The 20,348-nt window shown below is 41.3% G+C and overlaps 1 protein-coding gene across 13 annotated transcripts in view; it reads right to left on the minus strand.

Annotated features, from left to right (window-relative positions):
• TENM3 (teneurin transmembrane protein 3) overlaps nt 1–20,348 on the minus strand; it is a 2,356,642-nt gene that overhangs the window by 132,058 nt on the left and 2,204,236 nt on the right. For all 13 annotated transcript variants that reach the window (XM_090036139.1, XM_090036135.1, XM_090036141.1 and 10 more), the window contains one exon: nt 690–812. In XM_090036139.1, coding sequence (XP_089892265.1) covers nt 690–812 — 123 coding nt within the window. The remainder of the gene's footprint in view (nt 1–689; nt 813–20,348) is intronic.

Below are 20,348 nucleotides of genomic sequence, written 5' to 3' on the forward strand. Positions count from 1 at the left end.
CTCCTGCAGCTGCCTTTCCCACTTCTGCACAGTTGGGGAGGGCCCAGGGTGCATGCCTGCCACTGGTGCAGGGGACTGTGTGCCACTGGGGATGCCCAGGAAGTGAGGGAGACTGTGGGCCACCAGTGCAGCCTACAAGGTGCAGAAGGAATCCTGGAAGGGCCTGCCCCACTCAGTGTATGGCTCACACAGTGTGTGGCACAGGCCCCACAAGGCTATGTCTCTGAAGTCTCCGACTGCATTGAGGAATCAACATTTTTTAATGAAAAACACTTCTTTTGGAAAATGACCAACCAGTTTTACTTACTAATGACAGAGTCAACATTATATAAGATATAAAGTGATACAATGACATCTCTCTCATCTCTTCCACCAAAACCATCCATGGTGCTTGTCTTAGCTACAGAGGTCAAATGTTGCAATGAACTAAACTGATGCTCAGCTGGTGAGGACGGCTACTGATGTCATTCCTTCCACCTGTGGGAGGAAAGACGTGTTTCCTTCCACTCTGAAATGCTAATGGTTTACAGTCTCATATAGTACTGCGACTGTGTTAAAACTGTCTTGTACTTAAAATCTACAAGGCTGAAAAAGAACAAGCTTATAAATAATTGATGCAAATGCAACACACGTTCAAGGAAAGGATAGCCTAGAAAAAGGGAACTAAATGAAATTAGGGCCTCACTTACCATTTTCGCCAGAAGGTACCGATACAGTGTGTGTTGGCACAGTATCAGAATTCGCTTTTCCATTCTCAAACGTGTCATTTTCAGTTTGTTGTAACTGCCAGTTGAGGCCAAATAGATGCATTGCTGGTGGAAAAGAATACATATAATTTAAATATTTGGTGTCTTTAATTACAGTGATGAGTCGCACCGACAATGAAATTGCCATGTTTTGTATCAGAACAGTAAGAACAGTGTTAAAAATATCTAATAATAGGAATAAGCATTATCTTAACATATGCAGCTTTCATTGCATGTACCACAAAGGAATTCCTACACATACACTTTAATGACATAGTGCTATGGGTCAATGCAGTTGACAATCAACTCTGTTAAGCGACAGCCCAGTCATTCAAACTGTCTAATTGTGCACTCACTGCATCTGTTCTCACCTTGAGTCTTTTATGCATGTCCCATTAACATGAAGAGGACAGCTTCTAATTGTACCCTTTTGCCTTTCCACCCCTAAACCTCTGGACAGAGAAGTCACTTCAGTTTTAAAAAGAGATTCTTAAAACAATTTCCTAGAATAAATAATTCTTTAAAGACATGGACATGTTCTGATCAGCTAGCAGGTTGAAACAAAAGTAACAAGACACAGAGAGAAAGATGGTTCCAGGGGGAGGATGGTAGCCTGTGACTTGAGAGATGAGTGTACATGCCTGTGATTAGAGAGCAATGCACACTTCTTTTCTTTGTCACAGACTTCCTCTGTGGCCTCAGGCAAGTTACTTAATCACTGCCTCAGGAAAACATTTCCTTATCTGTCAGAAATGGAAGGAAGCTAAATACATTAAAGATTCTGCTGTCCTCAGATGTTACACCAAAGATGACAAAATACTGGAGATGCTTAATTTTTAAGAAAAAAGTTGGGAAAAATTAAGACATCAAGTGTAAATGTAAAATTAAATACAAAATTAAAAAAAACAGTAAGAAACATTTGTCTCTGATATTACTAGACAGTACTTGCTTGCCTTTAGTGGATACTAGACTGTACTTGTTTGCCTTCAGTGGAGTGGTACCCTTTAGAACCAGGGATTCATTAATCCCATTGTCCAAGGCTTTTATAGCAAAAATTTGTTTTACTATAAAATTGTTTTTTCTGTGATATGAAATATTCTCAAACTTCTTAATATCTAAGGTCTGTTTTCTCCCAAAGAACCTACCATACCATCAAAACCTGATTTTATTTTAAACAGTCTCCTTTAGTTTTGTAGCCCACAGGAAATAACATTATTCGCTGACTCTGCAACAGTAGTCATCTATAAAATACTATTGCTAGTGCTAAGACTGTGAGTGATATTGGTGTATGGAAGTATGCTAGCCAGTGCACTTTAGGTTGAGTTTTTTAAATGAATACAAAATATTAAAAAGTTAAAGCACTATCTCCCATTTCTCTCTTCCTTTTTTTCCTTCCCTCATGCACATCTCATTCAGCCCTTCTATATCCTTTTGAAATGCATCCCTTCATCCCATTTGGTACCATCTTTAATACTACAGTCTTTCTGTATTGACCCTGGACCTGATCCTGCAGTTCTTGCTTAAGACAGACTTCAGCGGGAGTTTGGTTTGGTCAAGTACTGCAGCATTAGACCCTCTGTCAGTTCCTTGCTTTAAAAGATCCACTATTACTGCATGCTTCAAAGATTGAAATCTACCCTCTAGATAAAATAATTTCTTTGTTCCATGTCTCTGACTCCACTATTCCTTTACTTTCTCAAACCTTAAATTGACTGTCAAGGCCTGAAAATGTAGAGTGATTCTCAACTCTCAGACCCTTTTTCTTTCTCACACCTTCCTTCTAACTATATATGTCTACCATAATTGTCAGAATTAGCCCTGATTTTGACCCTACCTCAGCTGAAATTCTTATTCATGTCTTAAATACTGCTCCTGTTGGATTACTGCACATCTTTTAATATGGTCCTCCAAAGTCCCTGGGGCTAATATAGTCCTCCAAAGTCCCTGGGGCTAAATTTAACTGTCAGTTATATCAGTATACTTCACTGACCTCAGTGGAGTCACAGTTATATAAGATCATAACTTTTAGGGAATTTCACAGTCCAATGCTGGCATGCTTACCTACTCCAGTTAGCAGGATTACATAATCTCCAACCTCTGCCACCTTTAACTATTTCTTTTTCACTCTCTGGCTGCATCTACATGAGATGCTGACTATGCAGTCATTACTGCACAGTTATATAGTACCTGCATGCACAAGTGACTATATGACTGTTCAGGAACGGGAGCTACTGCACAGCAGTGCTGCCAAGTGGCTTTTACGTGATGCTGACTGCACAGTAGCTCATTACTGCTGAGCAGTAGCATCGTGTCATGTTTCGTGGTATGTGATGCTACTGTGCGGTAGTAACGAGCTACTGAGCAGTCAGCGCCTCATGTAGACGCGACCTCTTATCCAATTAGCACTTCGGAAAGAATGGTTACCAATGCTATAGTAACTCCTTTAAGACACTATAGTCAGTGGAACTCCCCAGCACTTGAGCTCAGAATATTTGAAATAACCATGTCAGTCAGTCAGGACCGGGGAAGCTCCTTAGGCCTTCTTCCCTCCCCAGTGAAGTCATAAAAGGAAAAGCAGCGGCCACACTCCCTCAGTTCCCTAGCATTTCAAAGCTCAGAGAATTTGAGGGATCAGAAAGCAGGGATGGAGGATGGATAAAGGATCTACCCTGACATCTCAAAGATCCCGAGTGTCTGCAAAAGAACATTATTTTTGTGTTATTGCATTTTTCCCCCCAGTTTGTGTCAAAATGGATTCCGCCATATGTGACCACCAAACAGGATCCTGGTTAGGATGGTAGGATGAGGTGAACAGATATGAGCAGACTATTCCATGAAAAATGTTGTAAATTCTGAATGTTAGAACATCCTGGAAACAGATCAAGAACAATGCCTGAGTTTTAGTAGAATGAACTACCTTTTTCACAGTTTTTGCGAGAAAACCTCTTCTGGGGACCAGCTCAAAGACTTAGATCTATGGATGCAGGACCACAGTGCATATTTATTCTGTGCCGAATGTAACTTTTGGAAGAATGTGGGTAAGCTCACTGACTAGTGCATGTGGAAGTTGTCAAAGATCAAAGACTTTGATTTCAGATACCGATGGCAAAAGGTCAGAGGCTAACACAACAAACTCTGCAATTGTAGTCTATCCCTCTGTATTAACAGTGCTGCATATACACTCCCCTGTCTGTGCCTCATTCCAAATCACTTGAGTCTCCCATAGAGAGAGAAACTAACCTTGACAACTCAGCATGGAAGATACCGTACCTATGGTAATGAGATTAGCTGACCTCAATGAAATTGTAAAATTAAATAATGTGCTATGCTCGCCCTCCTGTGACCAAACAGGACCAGTACCACCCAAGCAAAAAATAACCCCCCTTTTTTGTGAAACTTGAGCAAACAAAGAGAGCACGAGTGCCAGCCTGTTAATTATTCATGCCTGGCGTGTAGTAATTGGCCACCTTGCCAAGTATAACTTTGAAAGAACTTCTGCCCAAAGCAGAGAACTCCGTCTTTGCCGGCTCGTCTATCTCTCTCATTATCTTTCTTAACAAGAGCTCTCAGTAATCTGCAAACCGTAGCAACTTATGTGAATCGCTTGAAATCTGTAACAAGCAATTCTCTTACCCACCCTGTAAATGCTGGGTAACATGATATCTGCATGCTGTAACTGAATAAATCAACTCCTCTGCCTATGCTGCACCACATCAGTAGCGTAAGTAAAATAAACTTTCTGTGTAACCAATACGCTTTAAATCATCTGACTCCTGCTCGCTGTTAACACCCACCTGCCCGGTCATAAATCCTTCCTCGCGCCAAGCCGGTCGTGGCGACCCAGGCTCGCAGGTCAAGGGTGCACCGGTCATCGGGGTGCGACAGAACTTAGACATTATCTGGACAGGAACTTTGCAGATGGCCTCAGTTTCAAAATCTTCTTGTTGAATGAGTATAGCATTCTACTTGGATGATTTGGCGACTTTATTTCTCCTGGAAGAAGCAGTGGCCATCAGGAGGATCTTTCTAAAGATAGGATGGTAACTGGAACACTCCACAATACGTTTAAAGGAAGGGGCTCTATAAACTTCAGGAGGACAATGCTGATGTGTCATGATGGGGCCTGTTCTGTGACCAGTGAGTGAGCATGTATAAAGCCTTTGAGAAGTTTCAATGCTTTCAGAAGGGACAAGATGCAAAATGACTGCTTTAGAAAGTCATATGCTGACAGTGCTACCAGGTGAACTTTGATCAAACTGAAGGAGTTCAGAAGCTTGCAGATCCACTAAATAATCTAGAATGTAAGGAATCAAGGCCTGCTCAGGCTTGAGGATCATTTTGACCCACCTCTCTCTCGGAAGAATAGGCCTTCCTTATGGTTTTCTATTCTGTGCTATATCCTGTATATGTTGACAAACAGTCTTTTCCCATGATACCTGTTCAACCAGCATGCAGGCTGGCCATCATAGCAATCTAGAGCTGCATGAAGTATTTATCTCCTTTTCTTATACCAGGTCTGGATGGTCTGGGAGCTTAACTGTGAGCAGTAGGAACATATGCAATAGGTGAGTCTGCTAGACCAGACAAGAGCTGTGAAGATGAATGTGGCCCGGTCCTATTAGTTTTGGTGATTTTCCTGGGGAAATTAATGAAGATTGGTAAACAAAAAACAAAAAAAAAAGAAAATGCCAGGGATCTCAGGCTTATGACACCTTTGGAGTACAAGTTCAGGTACTTTTTATTATTTCTGGTAGCAAAGAAATTATTAGATTCTCCCACCAGCAAAATCTGCACTTCTGCAGTTGCCACACATAGTTGGTGACTGAGTGTTCACAGCAAATGTTCAATAAAAGATGTTGCTAAGTGCCATAAGTTGCAGAGCTCTGACCATGATGTCATTTAAGTAGTGCCAGCTCCACAAACTAATTGTTTTGCTGCACAGAAAGGCCAACATTTTGTTGCTTGTTTACACAATATGTTACTGACCCACTGCCTTTCAGATCTATACTGTTGAGTACCATAGCACTGGGGAAGTACCACACAGGCTTGTTTAGTAGTTTGAAGTTCTGGCAGGTTTCTATGTAGTTTCATGACCTTTGGGGATCATTCCATGTCAAATGTGTCTGTGACAAGTGCTTTGCACATTGATGGGCTTTCTTTTCTGGTCAGGACAGCCACCTGGATGGTACTCCAAGGATACAGGAAAGGAATTCAGGTGAAGTTTCTTGGAGAAGGCACTGGTTCAGCCCCACTGTAGACTGGAAGCATACCCTGTGTGGCTGGTGACATCTTTAAGTCAAGAGCCAGAAACCAGCCCTGAGTCAGTAGAGATGGAAAGATGGAAGCAAATATTATCATCCTGAATCTGGTGATGACAGGGTGTCAAGGCTGGCAGACAGTCTGGGCCAGATTTTGCCACATATGGGACTAGTAAGACCATAGTTGGCCTTTACAACGATATATTAAGCAATTATGAGGACTGGTTTCTGAGATCAGCACCTAGGAATTTATGACAGTAACATGTAGACATTTTAACATGGGAGTCTATGTCTGCTGCTTCAAGCTCCTTTCCAGACTTCTGGTTTATGTCGTGTCTCTGTCTCCTGATCCTCACTTGGTTTTTTAGTCACTGTTGTTGGCGCCTGTCATTCAGCTCGACTCTTGGCTTGGCTCTGGTTCCAAACCTTTCCCCTAACCCAGTGGCGCTCAACCTCTGGCCCAGAGAACATCTGGCCTGTGAAGCCAAATTATCCAGTTTCCTCATGGGTATGGAAATTTGGCAATGGCACAACAGTAACAGCGTTAATTGCCACTTCCCTGCTGCCCAATTTCTGGACCCATGGGGAGGCCTGCTGGGTGGATGAGGTAGATCTGTGCATGTAGCTAGATTCAGGCACATGGAGTCACTCCATGGGCATACTGGACTTTTTTTTTTTGCAGACTGACCTTATATGCTGACTCTGTACTGGATCCAGCCCATGGACCAGCCCTGCGCCAGTCATTTGATTCATGGCTGAATGGGCTGAGCACCTTAATTGTTTGGTTGGACTGTTCATATCCACCATATCCCTTGAAGGTGGCAGAAACATTTGCTCATTTTCCTCAGGCCTTGGATAAGATTCAGACCCTTTTCTTTGAAGAGAAGAGATAATGAAAGAGAAGCCCTTGCTAATGCATTATTAAAGGACTACTTTATGGCTTTCTGAGGACTATGGCCTCTTCTGAGAAGGCTTCATGACACTAGATGATAAAGGAGTGAGAGCAGCAGCTAACAGGAGGACTTGCAAGGAGTTTCATAGTTTCATAGCTAATAGGGTTGGAAGGGACCTGAGCAGGTCATCAAGTTCGATCCCCTGTAAAAGGAAAGAGTAGTTGGGTCAAATGACCCCAGCAAGGTCATCACCTTGTCTTAAAGACTCCCAGGGTAGGAGCCAGCACCACTTCAGTTGGAAGTTGGTTCCAGGTCCTAGCCACCCTGACAGTGAAGTAGTGCCTCCTGATGTCTAATCTGAATTTACCCTCTGACAGCTTGTGACCGTTATTTCTAGTCACTCCTGGTAGTGCTGGGGGAAACAGGGACTTCCCCAATGCCTGCTGGTCTCCTCTGACTAGTTTGTAACAGGCCACTAGATCCCAGGAGTGATCATAAGCAAGTGTATGTAGCAATAACATACAGTTTGAAATCTTTACCCAGCCCAAATGTAAGAGGATAAGGGTTTTTTTGAAGAATGCCTGTATTGTTCTTGGCTTGTGTGGCTCCTAACCGTCATGTCAGACTTCTTGCTTTCGATGCAGATGTTGGCATGTGATAAGTAGTAACAATGACAAGTCTCTTCTGGAAGAGCTGAGATATGTTGTACATGGGTGGGTAGGCTGTGGTGCCTTTGGAAGCTTGTCTACACTGTGGCAATGGTGAGTCCTGGCACACAAAGACTCAAGCACACTCTGCCAAATCCCTGCCCACCTGCACCTGGCAGGTGGGCCTAATAGTAGAACTATGTCAGCAAGGCTGCTCAGAGTTCATCCTATGCATTCAGCTCAGGATTGCCTGAGATTGTACTTTTGGCTTTAGGGTGTGCCTGTCGGCCAAGGTGGGAGGGATATGCTAAAGCTCCTTGGTACTAGGATTCTCTACCACCACAATGAGAGGACTGATACTGGCATAGTTTCCCATCAGTCCTACAGCTATATATGTTAAGTCCTTTGAATGCCAAATCTTTAAAGGTCATCTGGACTTCCCTTGGGTTGCATCACAGCAGCCATATCTGCAAAACTTGTCACAGTGTCCGACTCACGCATTGCTGGTTGTTTGTCCTTCTCTGGCAGAATGCTTCAGCTCCTTAGTAGATGTGCAGGGGTTTGGAGCAATGCGTGTCACTCTCTCCCACATCAGGGAGGAATATTTTGCAAATTTGTGATCCAAAACTGCAGGCTTCTGTGCCAAAGATGGCCTGCTCCTTGGATCCTTTTCTTCTAGGATGCCCTTGCTTACACAGTCTTCTTCCTAGAGCACTGAGATAATGAGGAAGTCTGGTATAGGATGGGCAGAAAACATTGGTGCCATGTTGGTACTGACATAACCCTTGAGTGAGGATCGATATAATTTTTCCACATACTTAGATGTTGGGGTAAGTGAGGTCAGAGTGTAATAAAAGGCCATTTTCAGGTTCCATTAAACTGTCACTTATTGGCAGAGCAGTTCTTGCTGGGGCTGAGGAGTTCAATAAATTGAATCATGTGTGCGCTTTACTGAATTACAGCTGTCTCAATATCTGGTGTGTCTGCAATCTTTGACAACAGCTCCTGGAATGCCTGGACGTTTCCCATTGTCAGTGTTAGAGCTTGGATGATCTCTATTTCAGAGAAGGAAGATTCTTTAGAATGGTGGATTGCTGAACCATTTTCTGTACCAAGTATGAAGGAGACCACAGACAAATAAATTACCAGTCCTTGTCTCTCTCATTCATCTAATGCTAGCAGCTGAATTGATTTGTTTCCTCACTTCTCCCACAACTAACTCTGAGCTGTGTTTCATGCATCCCCGTTTACAACGAACATATTCCTGAGCTAATGGACCTGATGGTCATTATTTCAAAACCCTGCTCAAGAACTGCCTTTATTATGAAGCCAAAAAAAACTAGTTATTTCAAATGTAGTAAGATACACAGAGATATACAAATGTTTCCTATTCCATGGAAGTACAAATATCATCAATAGCTGTTGCTTTAACATCTCTTCTTGAATAGTTTTTTTTTTCTGTCACCCCTGCTTGATTTTTTTTTGTTTTGTTTTGTGCTTCTTTCCTAATTGGGGCAGTAATTATCTTTTTGTGGATTTGTAAAGTGGCTAGTTGGTAGGTACAACCACCATCCAAATAATAAAAATAACACCTTCTCAAGCCTTCTGGTGATAATTTTATTTTTGCACCCTGATTCCTCCTTGACATCAGCCCGAAATACTGTAATAATGATCAGGCTTGCACATCCCTAAAATTCCACTGACTTATGAAGCATAAGCTAGGAATATAGCCATTTTAGGGCACAATTTTAAAGTGACAACATGTAGGGCATAGAGTGGCAGCAGTGAAAAGAGTGTGGCAAGAAAGAAACTAAAGAGTGGCTGGCAATCTCCTTTTCCTTTCCTTTTTTATTTTAAACACCAGTCACCCTCTGGAACACACCCAGAAAAGAAACTGAATGCATGCCAATATGAATAGGTAATGAAAAGACAAGTCTGGACAAAGGGGCTGAGGAGGAAAAGTGCACCTTAAGCCAGCACTTAAGCACCTTAAGTGGGGAATTTGTAGAGGTGCCTGAAGATGGTTAACACTCAAAAGAAGAGAATTGTAATATAGCATAATTACTTGGCTATATTAGGACCCTGTGAATACTCATGGGCATGATGTGGCTCTGCATTTACTCACAGGACAATCCAATCCAATCCAGTTGTACAGTACTTATCTGGTAAAAACACGGATTATAATTTTCAGGTTTTATTAAATTTGTATGCAAGGTGTAAAACTCCAAAAGAAGACTACACTATAAAAATTGACCTAAATCCCATAAACCCTAGCAACTCAAAAATAAACTTTAGGCAGTCAGTCAGTGGTAATCCTAAATTTGCAAGGCAAGTCGCAGTGACTGAGAACATCTGTCAAAGTCACGATGATCATTACAATCCACAGCAGAGTTTAAATAACTTAAAAGTCTTAGAAATGTTATTTAAAACTTTTAACAGAATTTTAACACTCTGCTGGAACCTGATAAAATATTTTCATGTCCCTATTTCTAAATTAACAGAAAGCGTAAATGTCCTCCTCCTAACATTAGTTCTACACAACAGATTTTTGGCAAAAGCTGGTTAAAAAACAAACACAAAGCTTGGAGGCCAAGCAAAATTATGAGTTTTTTTGAAGCAATTAGAATAATAGAAGAGTAGGGTTTGAAGGGACCTCAAGAGGTCACCTAGTCCAGCCCCTTGCTCAAGGCAAAATTATCCTTAACTAATGGAAGCCTTACTGCCAGGAATCAAACTGGAGTCAACTGCCTGGAAGACAGTTATGTTACCATCATACTGCCAACACTTACCTGATATAGATATTGTAACTGAGAAATGCTCACTTCCTTGATTAAAGTTAAAATAAAATATTGAAAATTGAAATTGAATATAACTCTTTTTGAGGAAGTTAAAGGGGACAAACCTCCTTGCTTCCCATGACTCTAATAGAAAATTTGTTACTGCCAGTTGTCTATATTTCAAATATTGCATTTGATTATTTTGTCTAGAGGTTTCCTCAGATGGAAATTAGAAAGGAATAGCAAGTTATTAAAGAAATTAATCTGCCATAGGATTCTACAACTTCAGAGTTTTAATATGCACTGGGATTTTTCTGCCAAGCAACTGAAAGGAAAATAAACTTACATAGAAAGATCAGTATATGTAAAATGAATAAAATCATCAAGTGATTGAACTGACAACTGTACCTCAAGTATGAAACTGGTCCATTCTGAAAATGTATCTTTAGAAAACACTGCTAAATTAATACAAGTATATTTATACCTCAGGTCAAAACTTCAGGAGGTCTCTAATCCAATAGTCATGTAGGTATGCATAACTTTTTAAAGCACTGTAATTTGGCTGACTGAATATTCATATGCAAAATCCTCCAGGGTAAAAGTGGATAACTGCATATAAATAATATCAACTATGCATGCAAGTGATTGGGTTTAAAATACATGTGAAAATGATGAACTTGCATGAAAAAAGTGAACAAGCATAAAAGGAACATTTATTCACAGATTCATAGATGTAGGGTCGGAGGGGACCTGAGCAGATCATCAATTCTAACCCCCTGCCCTGGGCAGGAATGAATACTGGGTTCATATGACCCCTAATAAGTTTAAGCTCATATGACCCCAGCTAGGGAATTATCAAGCCTCCTTTTAAAGACCTTTAAGGTAGGAGCCAGAACCACTTCCCTTGGAAGCTGATTCCAGATCCTGGCCACCCTGACTGTGAAGTAGTGTCTCCTGATGTCTAGCCTGAACCTACTCTCAACTTGTGGCTGTTATTTCTTGTTACTCCAGGAGGCGCTCGGTGGAACAGGGTCTCACCCATTCCCCTCTGGTCCCCCCTGGTAAGTTTATAGATGGCCACTAGATCCCCTCTCAGCCTTCTCTTGTGAAGGCTGAACAGATTCAGGTCCTGTAGCCTCTATTCCTAGGGCCTGCCCTGCTGCCCCCTGATCATGCGAGTGGCCCTCCTCTGGACCCTCTCGATGCTGGCCTCATCCCTCCTGAAGGTGCAGCACACAGAACTGGATGCAATACTGCAACTGCGGCCTGACCAGTGTCACATACAGGGGGAGGATCCTGGACCTCTTTGGACCTGCTTGTGATGCATTTGTGGATACATGACAAGTTGCGGTTAGCCTTGCTGACTGCGTCCTTGGTGGCCCATGTTCATTTTAGACTTGATAATGACTCCAAGATCTCTTAATTAATAAAAAAAAAGAAAAGAAACAATTGGCTGTACAATAACAGACTGTAAAACAGATTGCTAGATCTCTATATAATGCAAGGGTCAATGATCGCTGAAAGTATCCAGTGCAGCTGGAAATATCAGCAGCAATTCATTATACAACATTCCTACTTCAGTGTTAAGAGCCAGTTTTCCACTGTGGGCTAAAAAGGCAGCACATTTTTAAGTGATGTATTTCAAATGGAAGGCTTTCCATAAGATTAAGGATCCATGGAGAAGGAAGAGGCTGGGATGCTTGGAACTGGTGTACACTGTTTCCCCAAGCCATCCCCTCTGATGATTAAGGCAGAAAAAGTCATATAAACTTGCTTATGGGAAAATATTAGGGAGCTAGAAACCATGGCCCTAATGCGCTTTGAAGATCTAGGAGTGGCCAACCTGTGGCATGCGTTTGTGTCTCGCAGACTGGGGAAGCATGCAGCAGATTGGGGAGGGGGCAGGTACACAGCAGCTGAAAGGGCAGGTAACAGAAACCAGAGCAGCAGATCAGGCAGGGAGCACAGAGCAAAGAGCAGAAAGGAAAGCAGCAAATAGGGAAGGGAGAAGAAAGAGGAAGATCACACAGGAGAAGGAAATCAGAGTGGCACTCGGAAAGGGTGTGGGACTAATTTGTGGCACGTCAGCCAAAAAAGTTGACCCCCACTGATTTATGGATATTGTGTAAAGGGAAGTAATGGAATAAAGTGGTAAAACTTGGCAAAAAGAACTTAATTGTATACATCTCACCCTTCTCCCTCCATCAGAGCTTCTCAAGTTTTCTAGTATTATTATTATTTGCGATAGAATTCCTCTTTTCAGAATTGAATTCAGCTGCCAGAGACTACTACTGCTGTGAATTTCTGGGTGATTTCATGTTGAGTTCTACAGATTGTTTTCCTAGAGTTAAATGGGATTCCATACATAGATCTATATATTCATTTATAAGAAGGAATGTGATTTACATTTTCAAAACACTGTGAAGGGATTATAATGCAAACTAAGCAAATTGAAATTACATCTCAATTTTGTTGAAGCATTATCTTCTAGGTAATCTCTTGCAATACATTTTAAAATGAAATATTGAAAACAGAAGTGGTTTCAAACATTATTTACTATGTTCTTGTCTCAGAGTTACAATTAGTACCTGAAGCGATATTGTTTTCAGGGACCTAAAGACTGGAAGATGCTCAAGTCAACCATCAGTAAACTTATTGTAACTCCTGATCTGCAACATCAATTCCTAGTTTTATAGCAGAGAAAGACTGAAACAAGCCCATTCATTTATAAACTGATTTGCATTAATTTGCTGTCTGGTAAAAACCATGCCTCTTCAGATATATTTGTTGTTGTAGATCAGTAAGTGAAGAGGTTAAGAAGTGAAATAGTACAAACAAGTTCTCCATATGCTACTGCCCTTCTCAAGTCAACATAAAACCAACTTGGATGTCTAACATATAAGTCGCTTGGTAGCATAATTTATGGGCACCTATACACGAGGACTGAGGCTGTTCTGATGTGCTATAATTACATTGCATTGGAGCAGTCTTGATTAAACACCATGCTTCAGCAGACTCCAGCACCACATCTATCAGCATCCCCGTGCTGAAAAATGGTGGCGGGGCACTTTAACTAAAGTCCGTTCAACAACCTTTAGTTAAAGCTCACCCATTGCCATTTTTCAGCCCATGGAAGCTAATACATGTGAAGCTCCTGGTGCTTTAATTAAAGCTGCTCTCAGAGCCACTCTAATTAAAGTATCTCCCCCTCCTCCCCTAAGCATGCATATAAACACACTATGTATTTCAGCTTCTTGAGAAGCTTAGGCAATAGGAAGCTACATACGTATATAAAAGTACCTGCAAAGCTGGACATGTGTGGCTGGAATTCCATTACATGCTCTCATGGAAACTTGCCAATGTCCACAGATGTCTACATAATAACTATAAAACTTACGGTCTCTTTTCTTATATTTTTAATGGACTTCAAAGATCCATTAATTTTGCAGTTTCATATGTGAAAAATCTAATCTGGATTCTTTATTTTCCATTTTCTGTGAAAACTTTTTCATACCATAATCTGTATCACAAAGGAAATTGCTTAGAAAGAATGTGACAACAAAGGTATGTCAGGTAGATTTTATGCATGAGATTTCTTTGTTTTGACCTCTAACCAGACATGATTATATGACATTGTAACACGCATGTTATATTTTTCATTTCCATGGCTGTTAAGGAAAGGTGTTAAGGAAAGGTGTGTGGTATTCTTTATAAGTTTTCTTGTAGTTCATCAAAATGCAATGTGTCATATATCTATGTCTGTGAAAACCATATATGGCTAGATGTCTAATTTCATTTGGTGAGCCCAGTTTCCCACAGTAACAGTTATCTTAACAATTATCAGCAGTGTTATCTGAAAAATAATCAAGGTTTAGCAAAAACCTCAGGTTTCCAACAACTGATCCTACAGAAGAGACACTCAATTACAGACAAGTTTTACCTCATTTTTGTCTTGTTTCAACGTTCATGTTTTTATTATGAATAATGTCCAGGTTTCTGTACTGAGTAATGTTCAAGATTAGCTGTTCAGATCTTGGGATTTCAGCTGCTTATTGATTATTTCTTTTGGATAATGCTGTTCACAGTTAATAAGATACTGAAAGCTATTATAGATGGAGATGACTAGGAAATGCATATTATGTTGTAAGCTCTTTTGAACCAGGTATTGCATTCTCTTAATGATTAAATGTACTCTCTGTATATGGCTGGGATTTTTAGCTCCTAGCAACAAAGAAAATGTTAGACAAGAACCTAAAGTTAGATACAGGTGACCTGAGCACCTCAGACTGTCAATCAGGGGCCAAGCCTAGATATAAGCAGTGAATGAAAAGGAAAGCCCGGTCAGTTGAACAGGGACTTTTGGGATGAGAAAAGCTCTAAGCTGATCTCTTGGAGGCAGAGCTGCTGAAAAGAAATGGAATGGAGAAGGGACCTGATAACTATTCAAAGGACAATGGAATGCTTCAAGTAAACACATTTTTTCCACCTTAAAAACATTTTTTTTTGCCCTAACAAAGTATTATCTTTCTGTACTTGTAAGTTCAGGGCCCAAGTTTGGACTCCACAGATAAAATGGTTTAGAGAAGCATAAGCTTTTGTAGGTGACAGCCTACTGCGTCAGCATCTGACAAGGCAGCATCTGAGGAATTAGGATAGCTTGCACCTCTCTGAACCAGTTAATCCCTAAGGCCCCCTCCACACGTGCAGGTAAAGGTACGATGAGACCTAAAGCATGATCATACCTCCTGCCATGCCATACATGCATGTGGAACCATGCACTGGATCCCATTCTGCCTTATTATAGGGAAGGGGGAACCCGATCTCAGGCTCCTCCTGCACTGGCAAGAAGCAAGCTCCTATGGCTGGGAACCTCCTCAGTTGAGGAGATCCTAGCTGCCAGGGTGTCCCATGCACCCCCAGGGCTGGGGGATGATGGCAGGTGTCGGCTCCCAGCCTTGGGGGTGTGTAAAACTCCCAGGGAGGCTGGGGGATCACAACTGTTGTAATCTCCCAGACTTGCATCCCCAGGGAAGTCATGTCCCTGGCTGCCAAGACCCAGCTGGGTCCTAGCACCCACAGTTACAGGACTCTCGGTCCCTGTGCTTCTGGACCCAGAGTGGGCTGCTGCTGGGGCTGAATCCCTTCATTTGTGAGCCTCCCAGCCTTAGCTGGGCATGAGGCACCTCTGTGGCTGCGAGCTGGGTCGGCTGATGGGGCTCCCAGCCACAGGGAGACCCTGCTACATGTGCAAATTAAAGCTCATGTGCAAACAGCTATAAAGTTAGTACATAATTTTGAGGTATGACTTTACAGCTAGTTGGAGCTTTTTATGATGTGATAGCTACTTCGGATTTGTAGCTGGTCTTAAGGTAAATTTGCAATACCTGTAACATGTGGAAGCGGCCTGAGGTGCCAATTTGCCTGGCCTTCTGTCTGACTTTAGACTAACACAGCTAACTACCTCTTTCTATATAAGACTTTATGATAAGCACCAAGAAAATTAACAATACCTGAGGAACAAAATAAGGAGGATGCATGAACTGTAAAATATGCAGTTTCACTTCATTAGAGATAGGCTTCCAAAATTATATTCCCCTCAGTCTGTAGCATCATCAACACCAAGTTATTTTACAAAAGAAGAATATGATGGTTTAGTATTCTTTGTTATATTAAAAGCTACACAAATTAGTTATACAGATCTTACAAATGTTCTTGACTGTAATCAACGTTAAGTTATTTCCCAGCAATTTAACCTATGTATAGCTTTTCAGGTTACCTTATTCCTTCTCTACTCAACCTTCTATTCCTTTCTCCAAAATGATCTTTCTCCCTTCCCCTTTCCTAAAGGCTCTTTTCTGAAGACGCCTTGAGATCCAAGTTGATTTTTCTTTCTTATGCTCTTTTCTTAATCTGTCATAAAAATTGTGTCCAAAGCCACATCACTATATTGCAACTCTTGTAAAAACAATCTGTTTAGAAAAGAAATACCAGGCAACTTATCTTATCACTGCATGGTCAGAAAATCCATTGGAAATGTCTTATTTAACCATGAAAAGAGGTAATTAGCTTTGGTAATCCCAAATCAGGTGGAAGGAAGGATACAGGTACCCCTTAGACTAATTCAGAGACACATACACTTTTGTAAGTAATACAGAATTTTATCACATTATCTGGATTAGCTTTGATGACATCTATGTCCTAATGGGTTACTGCTTTCTTTTTGCTTCTCTCAGCACTCTCTCTTTTCTCACCTTTGCATTTCAATCACTCTTTCTATTTGAATGCTTGCTCCCTGAAAGTCCTTTCATACCATGTGGCAAAGTGAACTGTCGCTTACAAAAGCTCTGAATTAGTTTGTAAGGTGCAACTCTGTTTTGCCTTCTGCTTAATCACAGAAAGGGTGTAAACTCGGTCTTTTATGGTTTAAGAGCTTTACGTAAAAATAAAATTCTTACAGATATAAAAACTTCAATATCAAGCTATAAGAATAATAAAGAAACGGCTTGGCTGGCACTTTGAAAGGTACTATAAGATCAACAGAACACTTGTTTGCAATAGTGATGGCAGAGAAATGTGCATTCTGATGACAAGATTTAAGAATGAATGAATGCAACATATTGAGCTTGGGTTTTATAGTAGGTTCTGAAACTGTTGAGCTGTATATTTCCATTTCATGACTTTAAACACATTAAAACACATTAAAAGCCTTCCATGTTCCATATTAAGAGTGACAGAATCTTACAGCAAACATGCAATAAGGAGAAGTAGAATAAGAATTAATAAAGGATGATAATATGGTTTGATAAGAAGTTTTGGAATGTCACCAGAGCTGGAATGTTAGATGAAAGCATCTGCATGTAAAGATTGTAGTGTGTTATTTGGAACCCCACAGAGCTAAACTGTGATTAGAACTACATATTTTTCCATAAATTAGCTTTTGTTTTGAATTTCCTGCTGAGTTCATATGCAAGTTGATTGAATGTGCAAGACAATATATAAGTTTTCTAATCCTTTGCTGTTTGTTACATTTTATGTTACCATTATTACAACAGCCCACTTGTAGATCAAATGTAGGTGATTAAGGCCATGACAAAATAAACTGTGGCCTCTTTGAAAAATTCTCATAGTTATCTCTTTGCTAGATAATTATCACTTTTCTAGACTAATTGCTCAGATGCATAACAAATCAAACACTTGAATCGGACATACTTACAAAACCATGCAATTTGTTTGAGTATATATACAAAGCTATAGCAGATAAACTTGAGCCGCCTTTGCTAGTGTGCTACACAATACAGCTTCTGTTTCATTGGGTTCAGATATCTTTTCTACCAAATTCTCTTACCTCTTGCCCTTCTATACCCCATCCGAGCTCCTCTTTCAGTCATGTTGGTGTATGATGGCGAGTGAAGCTATGATGAGCAGTGTGTGAAGGGAGGGGCCACAGAAGAGAATAAACAGAGCTATGGGAGGCAAGAAAGAACAAGGGGGAGCAGTTGTTTGAGCCTTGGTTCTTGTTTGGGTGAGTTTGAGTTAGGTAAAAAGTGTACTACGAACATGGGTGTGGGGCATAGAATAATGAAAAGCCCTCTTATTTGCATGATCTTCTATTAAAAACCTTAGTAAGGACAATACAGGCAGTCTGCATTGCTTGTTTTTAGGAAATTGTGGGTCTTTACTCTTCAAGAGGCTTGCAGTCAGAAAAAGGATGGAAGCTGAGCCCACTATTTTAGATGGTTTGACCTGTATTATATTGTTACTGTTGTGCTAAAGTATACTGAAATAAGTCTGCTTGATTGTAGTCCCCTGGAGGCCTCACTAAAACGAAATGTGCAACTTATACAGCTATTCCAGTAAGAAAAGATGTATTTTAAATATATGAAAAATAAAAATACAGACACAGAAATGCATATTTTTATAAAATGTGCATTATGAAAGGAGCATCTGATTGACAGGCACTCTCATTGTGCCTGGCATGTGGCATAAGTGCAGAGGAGGGCCTACTTAATTCACTTGCCTTAGAATTATATGACATGTGAAACAAGAAAAAATAAGTTTAGGATTTACATTTTTTTTTTCAAAAGAAAAATAAAGTGACCGTATAAGTTTCTAAAATCTGCAGTTAATGTTAAGAGTACAGCAATATATGTACTAAAACAATAGCCACTGGGGACACTTATGGAGAAGGTAGCAATGATAGAGTGGCTTACTGCCATTTTTCTGACCATGTGAATAGATATTGGAGCAGCAAACAAGGCCAATGCTTTGAAACAATCACCCTGTTTTGGCTCTTTCTGTACTGAAACAGCAATCCCAGTTATTTCGCTCATCTCCAAACCTTTGGGAACCTGGCTATTTATTATCTCTTCCATCCCTCTGAGGCTGCAGTTAGGGATGTACTTCCTGACTTCCTGGAGATGGGACCCACAGTTTGGACAGATGGGATCAAAGCTAAAGTTCAGAGACATAGTTCTTGGCAATCTGAAGAGACTGGAATGACCAGGCTGTGGACCCATTCTTTGGTAATGTGTGTTAAACAAGAACTATGGACTCACCTGACATTTCCAAAGGTGAACCATGGGTGAGTCTATGACATCCACAAATTAAGAATAAAGTCATTGGCCCAAATTCTCAGATGACTTATACCCTTTGCAAAATGCTAAGCTCAGCTGCTGTTGGTTTATGCAGATGGGGGACAATTTGGAGATATTATCAAAGTGTCTGAATAACAGCTCTTTAAGTTATAATTGTTGTACTGTAGACAAATTCATTAGTAACATTTATTAGCCCAGCCTGAAAATGAAATGGTATAGATCCCATCTCTTTGTTTAAAAGCATATTGAACTACTTAACTTTCCATATGGATGCCTTTCTTTCACAATACCTCAAAGAACTAGTTCTCTCCTCTTGAAGACTTATTAAAACTGATTGTTTTGTATAGTACTATTTCACTGCAGTTAGGCAAAATTATTTTTCTTGCTCAATTGGTTTTAACAAACACTGAAAATGCAAATGTCCACATCCTCTGTACACACACAACATGCTTCCTTCTTCCAAAACATAAAATTAGAACATCTATTATAAGAGATGATTCCTAAGAGATGGTGTCACGGAGTGAGGTCTTAGGGGTGGCTGTGATCTCCCCTAGCACCCCCTACCGTGCTAAGTTTGTCTCAAAGCATCCTCATTCTTGTCCGCCATGTCTTGTTCTTTTATATAAGGGAGGCTGCCTTTCGCACCCTTGGACACGGTGCTCTGTTGTATCTTGGCCCCTGTTTTGTACTGTGTGACTCAGTGCACCCCAGCCTTATGGGCTACGCGTGGCTCCAACTGCCCCTTTACCACGCCCCAAGCCTCACTGATGTACCAGATGTTGTTTGGTCTGTCTCGCTCTCTGCACCCTCTCTCTGGTGCTTGGGCCCTCCACGGCCCTCATCTCTCACCGCGCCCTCTGGTGCTCTGGCTTTCCACTGCCTTGTCTCTAGCAACTACGCTTCCTTTGCTCTCGGGCTTCTCGCTGCCTCCTTTGCTCTCAGGCTTCTGCAGCCTTGGGGCTCAGGTGGCCTGGCCCCCAAATCTCCTCCTTGGGGTCTTTAACCTCCTGCAGGGCTCAGGCAGCCTCGGCTTTACCTGGCCTCCAATTCTCTGCTCCTCTTCTTGGGGCTGAGGTCAGTGCACCCTAAAATGTGGTGCCCTCTCTGGCTCTGGGGCCAGTGCACCCCAAAATGCTGCACTCTCTCTGGTGCCGGGGTCCCCGCGCTACTGTGGGTCCCCAGTGAGGCCTCCTCCAACCCCTAATAGCCTCACCTAAACCACCGGTCGTAAACAGCAAACAGAAACTCAAGCCTCTTGGCTACAACATAAATTCGAGCCGCTTGGCTATAACATTAGACCCGCCACATCCCGGGTGCTCTATCCTTCCCCCCGGTCTCACAACTATACCTGCGGTCTAGCCTCTACTCTTTGGTCAGTCCGGCAGAGCTCCTTCCTCTACGGCTGCTAGCAGGGAACCACCTGCTTGGCCTCA

The sequence above is a fragment of the Crocodylus siamensis genome, chromosome 2 (genome assembly GCF_052110815.1).
Source record: "Crocodylus siamensis isolate JL-2025a chromosome 2, ASM5211081v1, whole genome shotgun sequence".
Classification (NCBI taxonomy): domain Eukaryota; kingdom Metazoa; phylum Chordata; order Crocodylia; family Crocodylidae; genus Crocodylus; species Crocodylus siamensis.